The sequence below is a fragment of the Lonchura striata genome, chromosome 25, assembly GCF_050655825.1.
Source record: "Lonchura striata isolate lonStrDom1 chromosome 25, ASM5065582v1, whole genome shotgun sequence".
Classification (NCBI taxonomy): Eukaryota; Metazoa; Chordata; class Aves; order Passeriformes; family Estrildidae; genus Lonchura; species Lonchura striata.
The window spans coordinates 4,787,990-4,804,159 of NC_140727.1; the positions used below are offsets into that span (position 1 = coordinate 4,787,990).

General features: G+C 51.2%; 5 protein-coding genes across 5 annotated transcripts; 2 read left to right on the forward strand and 3 right to left on the reverse strand.

The window, feature by feature from the left end:
* Positions 1 to 4: 4 nt before the first annotated feature.
* LOC110476904 (feather keratin B-4-like) lies at positions 5 to 4,166 on the forward strand. Its single transcript, XM_021542197.4, has 2 exons — positions 5 to 2,628; positions 3,457 to 4,166. The coding sequence occupies exons 1-2, from the start codon at positions 2,513 to 2,515 to the stop codon at positions 3,821 to 3,823; spliced, it is 483 nt and encodes a 160-aa protein (XP_021397872.3). The 5' UTR covers positions 5 to 2,512; the 3' UTR covers positions 3,824 to 4,166.
* A 1,226-nt stretch (positions 4,167 to 5,392) lies between these two features.
* LOC146765432 (uncharacterized) lies at positions 5,393 to 6,775 on the reverse strand. The gene has a single exon (XM_085560821.1). It carries the CDS (start codon positions 6,358 to 6,360, stop codon positions 5,599 to 5,601), a length of 762 nt encoding a protein of 253 aa, XP_085416947.1. The 5' UTR covers positions 6,361 to 6,775; the 3' UTR covers positions 5,393 to 5,598.
* A 1,074-nt stretch (positions 6,776 to 7,849) lies between these two features.
* On the forward strand, positions 7,850 to 10,183 carry LOC110476903 (uncharacterized). Its single transcript, XM_085560817.1, has 2 exons — positions 7,850 to 9,800; positions 9,864 to 10,183. Exons 1-2 carry the CDS (start codon positions 9,314 to 9,316, stop codon positions 10,181 to 10,183), a joined length of 807 nt encoding a protein of 268 aa, XP_085416943.1. The 5' UTR covers positions 7,850 to 9,313.
* A 380-nt stretch (positions 10,184 to 10,563) lies between these two features.
* On the reverse strand, positions 10,564 to 11,808 carry LOC110476918 (feather keratin 4). The gene has a single exon (XM_021542213.4). It carries the CDS (start codon positions 11,499 to 11,501, stop codon positions 11,109 to 11,111), a length of 393 nt encoding a protein of 130 aa, XP_021397888.3. The 5' UTR covers positions 11,502 to 11,808; the 3' UTR covers positions 10,564 to 11,108.
* A 2,937-nt stretch (positions 11,809 to 14,745) lies between these two features.
* LOC144247773 (feather keratin 4-like) lies at positions 14,746 to 15,969 on the reverse strand. Its single transcript, XM_085560842.1, has one exon. The coding sequence runs from the start codon at positions 15,745 to 15,747 to the stop codon at positions 15,355 to 15,357; it is 393 nt and encodes a 130-aa protein (XP_085416968.1). The 5' UTR covers positions 15,748 to 15,969; the 3' UTR covers positions 14,746 to 15,354.
* Positions 15,970 to 16,170: the final 201 nt, after the last annotated feature.

Below are 16,170 nucleotides of genomic sequence, written 5' to 3' on the forward strand. Positions count from 1 at the left end.
ATTTACTGCCGCAGAAAACGAGTGGGAATATCATGTTAGAATGTTTGTCACAGGGAAGGATCTCTTCTGAAGACCTGCAATAACTTGGTCCCAGAGAAATAAAAAATACCACCAGGTGTTTTTGCATAAATATTTGTTGTCAGCGAAAATCCCTTTCAGCACCAAATTCTGCAAGAGCTGCAGCATCTCCTGGGTTTACGGGGAGAAGGGAAGAGGCAGGAAGGCTCTGGAGAACTTTTATGGCTTTCTGGGGCTGCCTGGAGGATCCCAGACATTCCTGCACCTTTTATTATGCAGTCCCCGCAGGAGCTGTGGGTTTGCTTTGCATTGGGTGGGTTCCCAGCAGGGAAATTGGTTTGTTTACTGTTTATATTCATGATGGGTTTATCCTGGCCGCGGATGAAACCCACGACCCGCGAGGCCGCTTTCATCTCCCTGCTTTGCATCCACTAAATATTCCCGACTCCATCGCGCCAACTCCACCTTCCAAAGTGGGGATGAGTCAAAATCCCATTTGTTTAGGACTTCGGGCATTTTGGGCACAGACTTGGGAGCAGCCCCTGGTGTGGCAGTGGGTTCTAAGTGGAGTCCTGAGTGTGCAATTCCAGCCGTGATAAGTGTCCAGGAGATTTCAGATCGCTGCTCCTTGTAATCTTCCCATGAGCAATATCCCAAAGCTTTCAACTCCTGGGAGGAGGAGATGGAGCCAGCCAGACAAGCTGGACTTAGGATCACCTTCAGAAGTGGGGTTTGGGCTCTTTTTATCTTCTCCGTAGCTTTGGATGAGTTGGTTTTCAAACCACAAGCTGCTCTTAGAGCTGTTAGATAATTCTTGGTATAAAGGAAAGTCAGGGAATCATGGAATGGTTTGGGTGGGAAGGGGCCTTAAAAATCATCTAAACCATGGGCAGGGACACCTTCCACTATCCCAGGGTGCTCCAAGCCCTGTCCAACCTGGGCTTGGACACTTCCAGGGATTGGGCAGCCACTACTTCTCTGGAAAACCAATTTTTTAACATTTCTGTGTGTGCAACAAGAATTTTGGGAAGGTCTGGTAAATCTTGAGGGACAGGAGAGCTTCCATCCATTGTGTCATCATTTTGGGTCATCCCAAACTGGGGACATCCAGCGACTCGTGGCTGGAATTGAACTGATGCAGATTCTGATTTGTGTTTCAAGGACAAGGTGGAAGGATTGGAGCTGGTGGAGAAGTTTGTGGGATCCATCAGGAATCTTGTCCACCCCTTTGAACCCCTGGTCATGTTCAAAGACTCTGTCTCTGCCCATTTGCTGATCATGCCACATTTGCATGTCTGAGTGGTCCAGGGAAATCTTTTGGGAACTTTGAAGATTTCTGCTCTTCAGAAGTCTCCAACCAGCGTTTATTTCCCAGGACATGTTGGGGAAGATACTCCCAGTTCGGGGCTGATTTTCTTGTCTCTGCCTCGGAGATTAAACACCACGAGAGGCTGGAATGCTCGGCCCTGCCCTCCAGCCTGCTCCTGCATTGTCTGCAATTACTTTTTAATCTGGAAATTGCCTTTGAAAAGGAACTGGAATTGCTGCACGCTGAAGTGATCTTTGAGACGTGCAAAGTGAAAGCCAGAATTGGCTTTCAAAGAGGGAAAAAAGGAACAGGAACATTACAAACATCTCTGAATAACTGCTATTAATTTGGGGAACAATTTTGCATAATGGTGCAAAGCCCAGCAGGGGAAAGTAATAATTTAGTGGCAGATGTAAAAGGGCTTGGCGTCTTTGATGACCCCAAAGATGAGCTTGGGCAAGGCTTTGAGCAGCCCCAAATTCCCAGGCATCCTCCAGCTGACCTCAGTCGCTGTCCTGGTTTGATGTAGGGAGAAAACCCAGCCTGGAGACTCCTGAGATGAAGGATTTGGACACTCAGTTTCCAAACTGTGTCTCAGGTTCCATCATGGGAATATGGTGGTTTAATAATAAAGGAATAGGTCAGATGCTGATCCTCTTTCATGCTCTCTCTGAGTCAAGAAAATAAAATCTGTTCCCTCAAATAATCCATTTCCCAATACCTTGGAGAGTGGTGGGGTTTACTCAGCTCTAAACGCTTTCTAACAATATTATTTCATTGATTTTTGTGTGTCTCTCTCTGTTTGAGAGAAATTTGGTGAAATTCTGAGGCAGAAATAAGAATTTCTGCCCTTTTCAGAGCGAGGTATGCCAAAAACTTGTGCCCTTCGTGCTGTGGGAAAGGGATGTCACAGGGAAGGTCACTGCACCTTTCCTGATGGTTTCATTCATCCGTGTCATGGTTCCTCAGGATGCAAAATAATTTCCTGAGTAATCCAGATGAATCAGCCTCTGATCAGGAATTAACCGGGCTCACAAGATTTGAGGATAAAAGAAACCACTCCGGAGGAATGCATACATTACAGGGAGGAAATGAAATCCAGGCAAGAAATACAATCAGAGAGGAAAAGTAAATCCCCAGCCAGGGGTATTTTGCATATGAGGAATCGTTAGCAATTGGCTGCTAATGAGCTACAAGCACAATTTGTGTGCGAGGTCCTCGGGCTCTCTGGGCCAGGGTATAAAACCAGCGCGGTCGGAGGAGCTACAACCATTCCTGCTTTGCTCTCCTTGGAGAAAAGGGTAAGTCTCGATCTGCTTCCCATTTTCCTGGATTGTTGCTGTCGTTGTGTTTTATTTTTCTGCTGTTTGTCTGTAGCAACCCGAGGTTTGCGCTCTTTAAAAATTGCTGGGGAGACTTCGAAGCAGCTTTTTCTCCAGGGAGGGACATTCTGTGAAGGGTGGAGGTCGTTCCTGTGCTGACTCCGGATTTTTTTAATTTGTGTCACCCAAATATTTCCCTTTCTAGAAGTCCCAAGCTCTGCCTGAGCGTTGCTCAGCAGCTGGGAGTGGATGTGGGGAATCTGTGCAGAGCTTTTGGCTCTCGGGTTGGAACCACAAAATATTCGGGGTTGGAAGGGACCTTTGGAGCTCTCAAGGAGCAGGTGACACAGGAGAGCCTCCAAGCGGGATTGGAAGGACTCTGGAGAGGGAGGCACGAGGCTCTGAATGTCTCCAGAGGAAGATTCCCTGAACTCCCTTGCTCTGAGCCACCGGTGCCAAAGCCTCACCACCTCGCGGTGAAACTTCTGCTCCTCATTTTAACTTGCTGAGGAAGTTTTTGTTTCTCCCTCTTTTTTCGAGCACAGTTTTTCCTTGCTTTCCTGCCTGGTGCCTCACCTCCCTGCTTAATTCACGGCTGCAGGAGGAGTGCGGTGGGAAAGGAGCGCTCGGAGCCGCTCAGGAGGAGGTGGAGCTGCCCTTGGTGGTGTGGAGAGCTCCGAGTTTCACTGAAATCTCCTTTCAGGCCGAGACCAACCCTTCCTCCCATTCCCCTCGCAGTCCCTGCGCTCTCCATCACCATTACAGCTTAATTACGCGACTAATTACTCCTCGCTCCTTGTTTTGCAGAATCCCCTGCGTTCCACGCTCACAGCCCACAGCCATGTCCTGCTACGACCTCTGCGCCCCCACGCCCTGCGGCCCCACGCCGCTGGCCAACAGCTGCAACGAGCCCTGTGTCCGGCAGTGCCAGGACTCCACCTACGTGATCCAACCTTCTCCCGTGGTGGTCACCCTGCCCGGGCCCATCCTCAGCTCCTTCCCGCAGAACACCGCCGTGGGATCCTCGGCCTCCGCGGCCGTCGGGGATGCTCTGAGCGCCGGGGGCGTCCCCATCTCCTCGGGCAGCTCCTCGGGGCTCGGCACTTTGGGGTGCTCCGCTTTGGGGGGGCTCTACGGGAGGTCCTACCGGCGCTCCAACCGCTGCGGGCCCTGAGGGAGCCTCGGGGCGGCCGGGAAGGGATGAGCAGGAGATGGAAAGCGCGATCGGATGCAGGGCTGGGCCCGTGCCCACCCGCTCGCTGACCCCCGCAGCTTTGCCCCGAGCTCCCGGGGCTGCAGGAGCTTGGCCCTTCCCATGTGATGCCTTCCTGTGGTATCAGGGAGGTGAAAAATGTCACTCGATTGTCGCCGGGTGTCCAGCTGTCAAGCACTGCCTGGAAATGGGTGATGAATTTTAATCGGTATTCAACCCTTCTGCTTTCTTTTGCTGTTTTCTTCTTTTTTTTTTTTTTTTTTAAATTCCACTTCTTGCTCATTAAAAAGATGGTGCATCACAATTTGTGGTTCGCAATGTTCCTTCTCTCTCTTCCTCTTTGGAGCCTTCTCTGGCAGAAATTTGCCTGTGCATAAATTGTGAGTACCAAGCCGATCTGCATTTCAGTTATACCACGCTAATCACTTAGGAGTTAGATAAATATAAACAATGAATGATAGCCAATTTTTTTTAGGGGAATATTTTCCCTTTTTTCAATTTCTGGAAGAACAATATGAAATAATCACTCCTGGCTAGCAACAAAAGTGGGGAAAGAAGTGGGAAAGCTAAAACAACTTTGCGGACAAAACTTCTTTTAATTTATTCTCAAGATTCCTTTTAAAACTCCTCTTCATAAATTCGAGCAGATTCCCCCTGGTCCTGGCTCTCCAGGCCTTTGGAAATAATTTCTCCCTGTATTTCTTTGTCAGCTCCTGGAGACACTGGAAGGTGAAATCATGTCACCCCGAAGCTCCTCTTCCTCGGGCTGACCAAACCCAGGCAGAACGCCCAAAACCCAACAAAAAAAAAAAACCCAAAACAAACAAACAAACAAAAAACTTAGGTCTCGTCCTTCCCTTGCCGTTCTGCTAGCTTAGAAACTCTGCAATTATGTCTCAATTGCTTGCTAAACGATGTGGTGATTGAGGGGCCTTCCGGCTGTTACCACAATTCCTCAGAGCAGAAACAATTACTCAGAACCTCGGGGAAGTTAATTGCGGGCAAATTGCTAAACAAACATTCCCCAGCGTCGTGTTAAGTACCCCAATTAAACTCCCATTGCACGTTTTAAAGATCCTTTGATAGGGAACCCTGAGCACGCCGTGGAGTAATGCTCCCGGAGGAAAAAAATAAAGGACAAATGAAAACCAGAGAGGCTTTTGTGCAACACCAACAGAGGTTTAATGTCAGACAGAAGAGCAACAGCCGAGGGCAGGGAATCCAGGCGATCCCAGGGACAGCAGGGGATGCAGGACTCGTGCTCTGGGAGCAGGGCCTTGCTCAGGAGCGGGATAAGCTGGGGATGGAGGGGTCAGGGCACAGAGAGGGGATGGAGGGCTCAGGGAATCCCGAGGGGATGGAGGGCTCAGGGAATCCCTATGGGATGGGAGATCCGGGCACAGAGAGGGGATGGAGGGCGCAGGGAATCCCGAGGGGATGGAGGGCGCAGGGAATCCCGAGGGGATGGAGGGCTCAGGGAATCCCGAGGGGATGGGAGATCCGGGCACAGAGAGGGGATGGAGGGCGCAGGGAATCCCGAGGGGATGGAGGGCGCAGGGAATCCCGAGGGGATGGGAGATCCGGGCACAGAGAGGGGATGGAGGGCTCAGGGCACAGCCGGGGCTGCTGGGCACACTCAGCTGCCCCTGCCAGCGGCTCCTGCCCGGTGTCCCCATGGCCGGGGCTGGCCTCCAGGGCTGGCACAGCCGCTGGGGGCTGGCACTGCCAGGGCGGCTTTAGAAAACCCCACAGCTCCCGCGGCGGGACCTGCCCCATCTCTGGGAGCAAGGCAGGGAATAGCCCAGGCCCCGCGAGGAGAAGCCGGAGCTGTAGGACCTCCCACAATTGCCAAAGGAGCCCCCATAGCCCCCCAGGGAGCCCCCATAGCCCCCGAAGGAGCCCCCATAGCCAATGTCACCTCCATAACCCAGGGAACCCCCATATCCAAGGGAGCCCCCATAGCCCCCACAGCTCCCCAGGCCAAAGGAACCCCCATAGCCCTGGGAGCCCCCATAGCCCTGGGAGCCCCCATAGCCTGAGAAACCCCCATAGCCTGAGAAACCCCCATAGCCCTGGGAGCCCCCATAGCCCCCATAACCTCCCAACCCAAAGGAGCCCCTATAACCACGGGAGCCCCCCAACCCAAAGGAGCCCCCATAGCCCTGGGAGCCCCCAAAACCTCCTGAGCCAAAGGAGCCCCCATAGCCAGAGGAGCCCCCCAAGGCCAGGGGACCCCCAGAGCCTCCCAGCCCAAAGGAGCCCCCGTAGCCCGGGGAGCTGCGGGAGCTGAAGGAACGCTCCAGCCAGGCTGGGCCCGACGATCCCACAACGCTCTCCTGAGGGAAGGTGCTGAGCACGGGGCCCGGGATGGTCACCACCACCGGCGGGGGCAGGATCACAGCTCTGGAGTCGGGGCACTGCTGCACACACGGCTCGTTGGAGCTCTCCGCGATGGGCTGGGGGCAGCTCACGCCGCACGACTCGCTGGAGTAGGACATCCTTCTGTGCTGGGAGGCTGCAATGCACAGCAGAGAGGACTTAAAAGCTAAACTGGCTGAGATGCATCAAAATTAAACTCTGTGTCTGAAATATTAGTGGGAAACGGGTGAATTAAATGATGATATCAAAGAAATCTCATTGTTGTATCACCTCCACCTTTAGCCTTCCTCTCACCACAATCATCCTTGCATGAGAAATTCTCTGCTGGATAATTAATCAAACTTGTAGCAGCCTGTGGCAAAGATTCAGTCAAAGGTGTAAGACCCGCAAAAAAGAAGCGAAGAGGAAGAGGAAAAAAGGCTCATTGACTTTATGCAGTAATTCAGATTTTCTAGAGATGCGTGGCACCACTTACCTTGTTCGCTGCAGGGATGGGAACAGGAGCAGTGGATGAAGGTCTGTGGGTGACCTGAGCTTTTATATCCTCCTCAAAGCCACCCATCCTCGTTTATTACAAAACCAACGCCACAGTGGGTGCTTCCATTCTGTCACCTCAGCACTCCCAGACTCGCGTGGCTATGACACAACTGCTGATGGCAATCAGCTCCCTCTGAGAGCAATCCGAGGCGATTTGGGGAATTTGGGGCTGAAGGGTGGTCATGGAGCCATCAATTAAAGCCAGCTCTGGTTCACTCCAATTTTATTGTCCTTTTAAATTGGGACATTTTAATGGCCACGGTAACTCTTCCATGGTGTGGAGCCCTTTGTGGTGCCACCTTCACCAGGTGAAGGTCACCCAACTGGACCTAAAATTGTGGCTGTGAGAGGACACGAATTCTCCTTGTAGCTGAGTAGGGATCTACAAAAGTTGTCTCCAAAGAGGCAGAAATTGGTACAGCCAGAAGAGGCCTTAGCTTAAAACTAATTCCAATTTCACGATTTCATTTGAAATCTCAACTTCTAGAAGTTCAGTTTGAAATACATTAAAAAATCTTTATTTTCTCCCCCCCCTCCCCCCGTGAAGTACTGACCACTACAGAAAAAAGAGAGAATTTATTAAAGTAGTAATAAAATAAAATATACTTTATTAGGATGAGTCTGGAACATCCTGCAGTTATTTATTTTCTTTCCTCTTGCAACTGTTCTCTAATTTTACAATGTTGCAAAAGAGAAGCAATAAATTACCTCTAAATTGTAAAATAGCTCTGCTTGTGAAGTGTCATCAGGATTTGCTGATAATAATGAGAGGTACCTGGAGGATAATGACTTTAAGCTGCCTCACAAATACTCATTAATAGTCAGTGCTTGCAATTTCTGTTATTATCCTATTAAATGGAGGCTGGGAGTTATGAGGATTTATTCTGAGTTAGGAGCTCCCTTATTATGAAACAGCATAATTTAAAATCCGCCAATCAATGTCACTCCTCTTGATTCTCTAATTAGCCTCTGATTAATAATTTCAGTGCTGGCAATGATTTAATTTTCATTCATGAGCTCAAATTCTTCATTTTATTAACTATTAATGTGTTTGGGATGATTACAACAAGTACCTCATGTGCCATATCGAGTGCAGCTTCTTAATTTATGAGGCAGCATTTTGTTGAAATATCTTAAATTTCAGGGGAGAAATTAAAGCCTGATTACAAATCATCTGAATTTTCAGGCTTAACCATCAGTGTTCTGCAAAAAAAGTGGTCTCAGACTGATTTTCTAAATTCTCTGCTCTTGGAGTCTCACCTGTAAATATTTTGTCCATGAAATTGTTCCTCATGACACAGAGGCCTCAGCTCACATGTCGCTGAACTGACGCTCCTGCCCCAGTTTTGGGCGCTGACGTTTCTGTGTTCGAGTCTAACACACCAAATATGAATTTCCTGTGGGCATTCACGAAGCCCCTGATGGTCCTGGAAGGATCTGGAACATCCCCCAGGTGTCACTGCCTTGGTGACATTCCAAAGCCAGCAGGGCATGGAGCAATGGAGCCCACCTTGGAATTGTTGAGTAATTAATGGCATTTGAGCTGCAAACACAGCTCTTAAAACCCCTCACGTTTCTGAAGCACTTGGAGATAACTTATTTTCTTCATTTTTGATACCCCTCTACCCCCTCCATATTTTTGTGCAGATCCCATGGATTTTCACGGGATTCACTTAGATTTTAAAAGGCAAAGTTAATTAATCTGAGCTCATCAAACCCAAAGACAGCTCGTGATGGGGATTATTATCTCATCATTCACCAGCTCGATGCCCTCAAGTCTGTCCTGACATGGCCTCACGCCTGTTTTTGCGCGTGGGGAGTGGCAGTGCAAAGCCAGCAGAATTAAATCCCTCCATGTGAGGGTTGTTTTGTGTGGGACCGGAGGCACGGAGGGCGTTTTGTCCTTGTAAGCACTTTGGGAAATGTATAAAAGCTGCCACCACTCCGAGCCTCTCCACCACATCTCCTGGGTTATTCACCTTGGTGAACAGGGTAAGTCAAATTTGAACTCTTCTCTCCCTCTATCCTTCTTTTTCCCCATCCAATTCTTTGATGTTATGGATTGGCAGATTGAAAAACTGTGCGTCTCACAAGGTTGTTGTAGAATAAAATCTGAATTTTCAACTTGCCACCTGGAATAACCATTTCAAGGCATTTTAGGTACAATGAGTAAAATTTAAAAATACCTGCATGACCATTCCCACCTTGTGGGAATATAAGGGTGAATTTTATGGTTTGGAAGCTGATGTCTACTTGGGAGAAGATATGAAACTACAAAAATTGCTGCTTTGTATCGGACACTTCTTAATTTCCTACAGATACATTGCTAGATTTCAGTTGGTCTTTATAAATTATAATGAGATAAAATGAAATTTGTCACAGAGTAAGAAGTGTCACCAGAGATGACACCAGATGTTTTCATTTGAGTGGGACATCTCATGGACCTTGACAGCAACCAGAGTATAGAATGTGATTTTTGTGGTCACATGAGAGACAGATTTGGAAAGCAATGAACTCTGGGCTCTCACATTTTCCATGGCAAAGCACAGGAAGAGCCAGGTGGAAATTTCTGGATCTGAAACCTTTCTCCTGCTGTGCGTTGCAGCCTCCCAGCACAGAAGGATGTCCTACTCCAGCGAGTCGTGCGGCGTGAGCTGCCCCCAGCCCATCGCGGAGAGCTCCAACGAGCCGTGTGTGCAGCAGTGCCCCGACTCCAGAGCTGTGATCCTGCCCCCGCCGGTGGTGGTGACCATCCCGGGTCCCATGCTCAGCACCTTCCCTCAGGAGAGTGTTGTGGGATCGTCGGGCCCAGCCTGGCTGGAGCGTTCCTTCAGCTCCCGCAGCTCCCCGGGCTACGGGGGCTCCTTTGGGCTGGGAGGCTCTGGGGGTCCCCTGGCCTTGGGGGGCTCCTCTGGCTATGGGGGCTCCTTTGGCTCAGGAGGTTTTGGGGGCTCCCAGGGCTATGGGGGGTCCTTTGGGTTGGGGGGCTCCCGTGGTTATAGGGGCTCCTTTGGGTTGGGAGGTTATGGGGGCTATGGGGGCTCCCAGGGCTATGGGGGCTCCCAGGGCTATGGGGGTTTCTCAGGCTATGGGGGCTCCCAGGGCTATGGGGGCTCCCAGGGCTATGGGGGTTCCTTTGGCCTGGGGAGCTGTGGGGGCTATGGGGGCTCCCTGGGGGGCTATGGGGGCTCCCTTGGATATGGGGGTTCCCTGGGTTATGGAGGTGACATTGGCTATGGGGGCTCCTTCGGGGGCTATGGGGGCTCCCTGGGGGGCTATGGGGGCTCCTTTGGCAATTGTGGGAGGTCCTACAGCTCTGGCTTCTCCTCGCGGGGCCTGGGCTATTCCCTGCCTTGCTCCCAGAGATGGGGCAGGTCCCGCCGCGGGAGCTGTGGGGTTTTCTAAAGCCGCCCTGGCAGTGCCAGCCCCCAGCGGCTGTGCCAGCCCTGGAGGCCAGCCCCGGCCATGGGGACACCGGGCAGGAGCCGCTGGCAGGGGCAGCTGAGTGTGCCCAGCAGCCCCGGCTGTGCCCTGAGCCCTCCATCCCCTCTCTGTGCCCGGATCTCCCATCCCCTCGGGATTCCCTGAGCCCTCCATCCCCTCGGGATTCCCTGAGCCCTCCATCCCCTCTCTGTGCCCGGAACTCCCATCAACTCGGGATTCCCTGAGCCCTCCATCCCCTCGGGATTCCCTGCGCCCTCCATCCCCTCTCTGTGCCCGGATCTCCCATCCCCTCGGGATTCCCTGCGCCCTCCATCCCCTCTCTGTGCCCGGAACTCCCATCAACTCGGGATTCCCTGAGCCCTCCATCCCCTCGGGATTCCCTGACCCCTCCATCCCCTCTCTGTGCCCTGACCCCTCCATCCCCAGCTTATCCCGCTCCTGAGCAAGGCCCTGCTCCCAGAGCACGAGTCCTGCATCCCCTGCTGTCCCTGGATCGCCTGGATTCCCTGCCCTCGGCTGTTGCTCTTCTGTCTGACATTAAACCCCTGTTGGTGTTGCACAAAAGCCTCTCTAGTTTTCATTTGTCCTTGTATTCCCTTGACGGGATATTCACTCTTGTGCTGGGAAGAGATGCCTGGAGTTCCTCATTTGGCCAAAGCCTTGGTCTTTGTCATTTGGGGAAAGGAGGCAACGAGACAGGAGGAGTTGGATGCAGGAAAACTTTATTGTACCAAGAAGGGCAGGAGAGGCAGGGATGGGGACGGCGGCAGCCCCCGGGCAGGCCGGGTGTCACGGGCTGCAGGAGGCCAGGGCAGCTTGTGCCGAGCTCAGCTTCTCCACGCTGGGCTGGGGCGGCGGCGGGGCTCTGGGGCTGCTGGTGGTGGCTCTAGCAGGGCCCGCAGGTGTCCCAGAGCCTCCTGCTGTAGCGGGGCAAGGCGCAAGGGCTGCAGGCGGCAGCAGCGGAGGCTCTGCCAAAGGTGCAGAGGCCGCCCCAGGCCTGGGTGGCACCGGCGCCGTAGAGGCCGCCCAGCCCCAGGGAGCCGCCAAAGGCCGGTGCTCCGGAGGAGCCCACCACGGCCTGCTGGGGGAAGGAGCTGAGGATGGGCCCGGGGAAGGTGACCACCACGGGCGGGGGCTGGATGAAGGCAGACGAGTCGGGGCACTGGCGGGCGCACAGCTCGTTGCAGCTCTCAGCGATGGGCTGGGGCACAGCCACGCTGGTTCTGGGCGGGCACAGCTCCGTGCTGCTCCGGGGTGGGCACAGGTCGTAGCAGGACATCTTGGCCTGGGATGCGAGGCTGAAAGATAATTCAGAAAAACTGGGGTCAGAACGACCATGGGGATCTCCCGATTCAGCTGCGGCTTTTTCCCCCAGACCTGACAAAGGCCTTGAGTCGCCAAAGCCGCACAGCCTTGCCTACCCTGCCCAGCACTGGCCCTGTGCCCTGCAGCCCCCTCAGAGCCCTGATCTTCACACCTCCAGACCTCACAATCCTTGCCCAAGTCCCTGCCCGGCTCCATCTGTCCTGTCCAAGGGATCATAGCAGGACATCTTGCAGGCTTGAAGGTTGGTTTGCAACAGAGACACGAAAACTATAAAAACTCGGAAGTTGATGAGAGACATTTTCAACATGAGTGAAATCACTGTGTTGTGGTTCGTGTTCAACCTTCATTGTCATGCTGAAAACCCAATGAGCACCTTGATCCAAAAATTCCTGCCTACGTAAAACCGTCGCCATAACGACCAGACCCCACAGACTGATCTTTGTTCTGGCCCCACATAGTTGTGTCATTCAGGTTTTGGAAATGCTTATAAAAACCTCAGTCCCATCTCCCATTAACTTCCCCAAAGTTGGGAAGTTGGGAAGATCTGGGGACTCCCAAAGATTCGGATACTCCCATATCCCACATTTCCCACTGGTTTCATTAAGAGTAATTCCAGACAGAAATTATGTAAAGCTGTTCTAAATTTCAGCATTCCCAAAGGAATCTTCTACTGCTCTGGTTCAGACTCTGATTAAATAAACAGAAAGGAATTAAAAATTCATACTCACTAAGCTCCACAAGGCGAATGAGCTGCGAGAAGTGTTTGTCCAGCACCCAAGCACTGGAGCTTATATAGAGGATCCCAACATTCCTGAGGGTTTGGAACTTCCTTGGGGTGGGGGTTCTGCCTGAAAGAAATTGTTTGCCAGCTTTGAGTCACAAAAGTTTGGAGTTTGTGGCAGTTCTGATTTCATTCATATTCTCCTATCGTGTGATGTTGGAGTTTCACCATCCTGATTTCTTTAATCTTGGGTCTTAATTGGCACTGGCAATTCTTGGCATCATTAGAGTGACCTCACTGGAATTACCATGTTCATTAAGCTGACTCCACATGTTACTTCTTCCTTTACAACCTTGTCATGATCTTGTCTGCTCCAAGATTTTGTAAGACTCATCTTTGGCTGACATGGACATTTTTCCTTAACAGCCCTTTAAAATTATCTGATAAATTAATTAGAAGCAGAAACCAGCTTATTCCAGAACTACCCAGGGACAAATGTCATTTCCAGCTGTAATTAAAGAGACCTTGTTGGTATGAGATGGATTTAAAGGGTCATGAATATCTGCTGAGATCATCCAGGACACTCAGCAGTCCCCCAATAGTTTTGCATTGAGAGGGAGGTTTGGAATCAATTCTACATAAAAATCACTTTGTTTAAATAAGAAGGATTTAGTGGGAAATAAAATTCAGTTTTAAATGGGTCAATGGTGCTGAATGTTTCCATATCAAATCCTGTGATTCCAATTCTGAGGAAAAACCAAAGAGGCAGATCAAGGTTTTTCTTTAATGTCGTGAGTGTAATCTCTTATCAAGAGTGTTCAAGCCCTTCTTGAGAAAAATACTTTGTAATGATTTCACAAACATTCATTATCTGCTGTTCAACCCAGCTAATGTTCGGTGTTGTATTACACGAGTGATTTAGACATTTCACTCTTACACAACCCCAAGCTGCTTTAATGTGCAGGAAACAAGGTGGTGCCTGCCATTACTTTGATTAAATCATGATTTGTGCCATTGGAAGTCAAGGGTTAATGATTAATGCAGTTCTTCTTTTCCTTCTTTAAAAAAAAAATCCTTTCCATATCCGTGGTTGAATCCTCTGTGAGTTTAAGATTCCACCTTTGCTGTATTTGACTTATTTCAGGCTATATTTTCCATTAAAAAAAAAAATTGTGATTATTTACCCTTTTCCTATGATTTTTTCAGAGCACAACTTTTAGGTTTTCACCTGTATCCAGTGCATTTTACAGACCTTTCTGGTCATTCCTGAGAAATCCCCCCAGACATCTGCTCTTAACTCCTACGCTGAAGATTGGTTGTTGTGGTCCAGGTTCACACCAATATTTTCATTTTCTCTGCAGGTGGAAAAGGATTTGGGTTTAGGTTTGTGTTTGGGTTTAGGTTTGTTTATTGCCCCAACAAATTTCCCTGTATTTGCTGCAGGGGAAGGAAAAAATTGATTCTCCAAGCACAGAAAGGGTTTGAGTGGTTCCCACATCTCCCAGCCTGGGGGACATTTCCTTGCTTTGATTTATATTTTACAAAAATCTGACAGTGAGAGTAAGTTGTGCCTCATCCCTGGCTCAAACTCCCTTCAAATCCAACCCCTCGATTTCTCCTGGGCTGCATCAAAACCCCCGTGGGCAGCAGGGGAGGGGAATTCTGCCCTGCTCAGGTGAGACCTCACCTGCAGAGCTGCCCCAGCCCTGGATCCCAGCCCAGGCAGGACCTGGAGAGAGCCCAGAGGAGGCTGAGGATGACCCGAGGAATGGAGCAGCTCTGCTGGGAGGAAAGGCTGAGAGAGCCGGGATTATTCTCTTTGGACAAGGGAAGCTCTGAGGTGACCGCACTGTGGCCTTGCAGGACCTGAAGGCACTACAAGAAACACGGGGAGAAGCTTTTCCCAAGGGATGGAGTGACAGGACAAGGGGGATGGGTTCTGACTGACAAGGAGGAGGTTTAGATGGGATTTTTGGGAGCACAGGGAAGGTCCTGGCACACGATATTCCATGGCTGCCTCATTCCTGGAAGTGTCCAAGACCAGCTTGGACAGGGCTTGCAGCAACCTGGGGTGGTGGAAGATGTCCCTGACCATGGCAGGGCGTGGAACGAGATGATTTTAAGATCCCTTCCCACCCAAACCATTCCATGATTCTGTGATTGCCTCTCTCCACTTCATATTAAAAACACCGTGATTTCAGCCCTCTCTAGACTTCAACATTAATTTGGACGGTTTCTGTGTGAAAAAACCCAAAACATCTAAGTGCAGATTTTCTCGAGCCCCTGAGGAACAAAAGCTGTGAGAGCACTTGGGAAGCACTGAGCAATGATCCCCGCTCCCTGTTTTGTTGTTTTGTACCCTTGCATGTCCCTGGGCTGAGTAAGAGTGCCCAAAGCAGGGAGGAGCTGCCCGGCACCTCAGCCCTGATCAGATCGTTCTAGCCGCTGGGTTTGGCCAGGCTGAGCCCTGCCCTGCTCTAACTTTCCCTTTTGTGTCATCCAGGGCAGGCTGCTCCCCTCAGAGCGGCTCCAGAACTCCCAGGCCCTCCCACAGTGGCTCTCCACAGATTTAAGCAACCAGAAATGGTCAAGTTGAATAACTCTGTTGTGAGAAGGCAAGATCTTAAGTGAGTGCTCAGCACCATTTAAACAAAAAAAAAAAAAAAAAAGATGATAGCACAAAAATTTGATGCATGAAAGATTTATTGCAGGAACAACTTGAATAAGTCAGAGAGTACAAAGGAAAGTATAGGAAAACAAGAGTTACAAACAGTATTAAAAAAAAGCTAAAACTTTTAACTGATGCAGATGTCAACAAGCAGAGCTATACAAATGCAAATATGACATGAGGTTGATAAAAATGACATAATAAAGACAAAAGAAAAGGAAAGAACAATGAAAGCGTTATACATGGTAATTCACAAATGAGAACATGAGGGACTAGATCATCAAATTGGAGACAAAGTAAAATCCTAAGCATAGGAAAAGAAAAGGATTAAAGGAAACAGAAGTGACAGCAACAACACAGATGAAAAACTTCTAGAGTTCTCCATCGCTGACAGACAAAAAAGGCTCTGGGATGAGCCTAGCAGGGCCCGCAGGTGTCCCAGAGCCTCCTGCTGTAGCGGGGCAAGGCGCAAGGGCTGCAGGCGGCAGCAGCGGAGGCTCTGCCAAAGGTGCAGAGGCCGCCCCAGGCCTGGGTGGCACCGGCGCCGTAGAGGCCGCCCAGCCCCAGGGAGCCGCCAAAGGCCGGTGCTCCGGAGGAGCCCACCACGGCCTGCTGGGGGAAGGAGCTGAGGATGGGCCCGGGGAAGGTGACCACCACGGGCGGGGGCTGGATGAAGGCAGACGAGTCGGGGCACTGGCGGGCGCACAGCTCGTTGCAGCTCTCAGCGATGGGCTGGGGCACAGCCACGCTGGTTCTGGGCGGGCACAGCTCCGTGCTGCTCCGGGGTGGGCACAGGTCGTAGCAGGACATCTTGGCCTGGGATGCGAGGCTGCTCTGCAAGAGAGGGCAGCCGTGGCAGGAGAGCAGCCCAGGCCAGCGCCCGAGCCACAGGGGCCGGGGCTGCAGCAGGGAGCCGCGAGCAGGAGCACCGGCACACTTACCCTTGTTCCCGAGGAGGAGAAGGTGGCCAGGGCACTGCTTGGTCCAGGCTGGCCCAGGCAGGGCTTTTATAGCAGCCCTGGCATTGCTCAGCTCCAGCCGGGCCAATCTGCACAGGGGACACTCCCTGCTGCTGCTGCTGCTGCTGCTGCTGCTGACACCAGGGCTGTGCGGCCCCTGCCCCTCCCTGAGTCAGCATCCCCCAGGTGCCACCACAGCACATCCCAAGGTGTCCAAGTGATCTCGTCCTTCCTGCCCTGTCAGATAATTGATAGCAGGGATGGCACCCAGGAA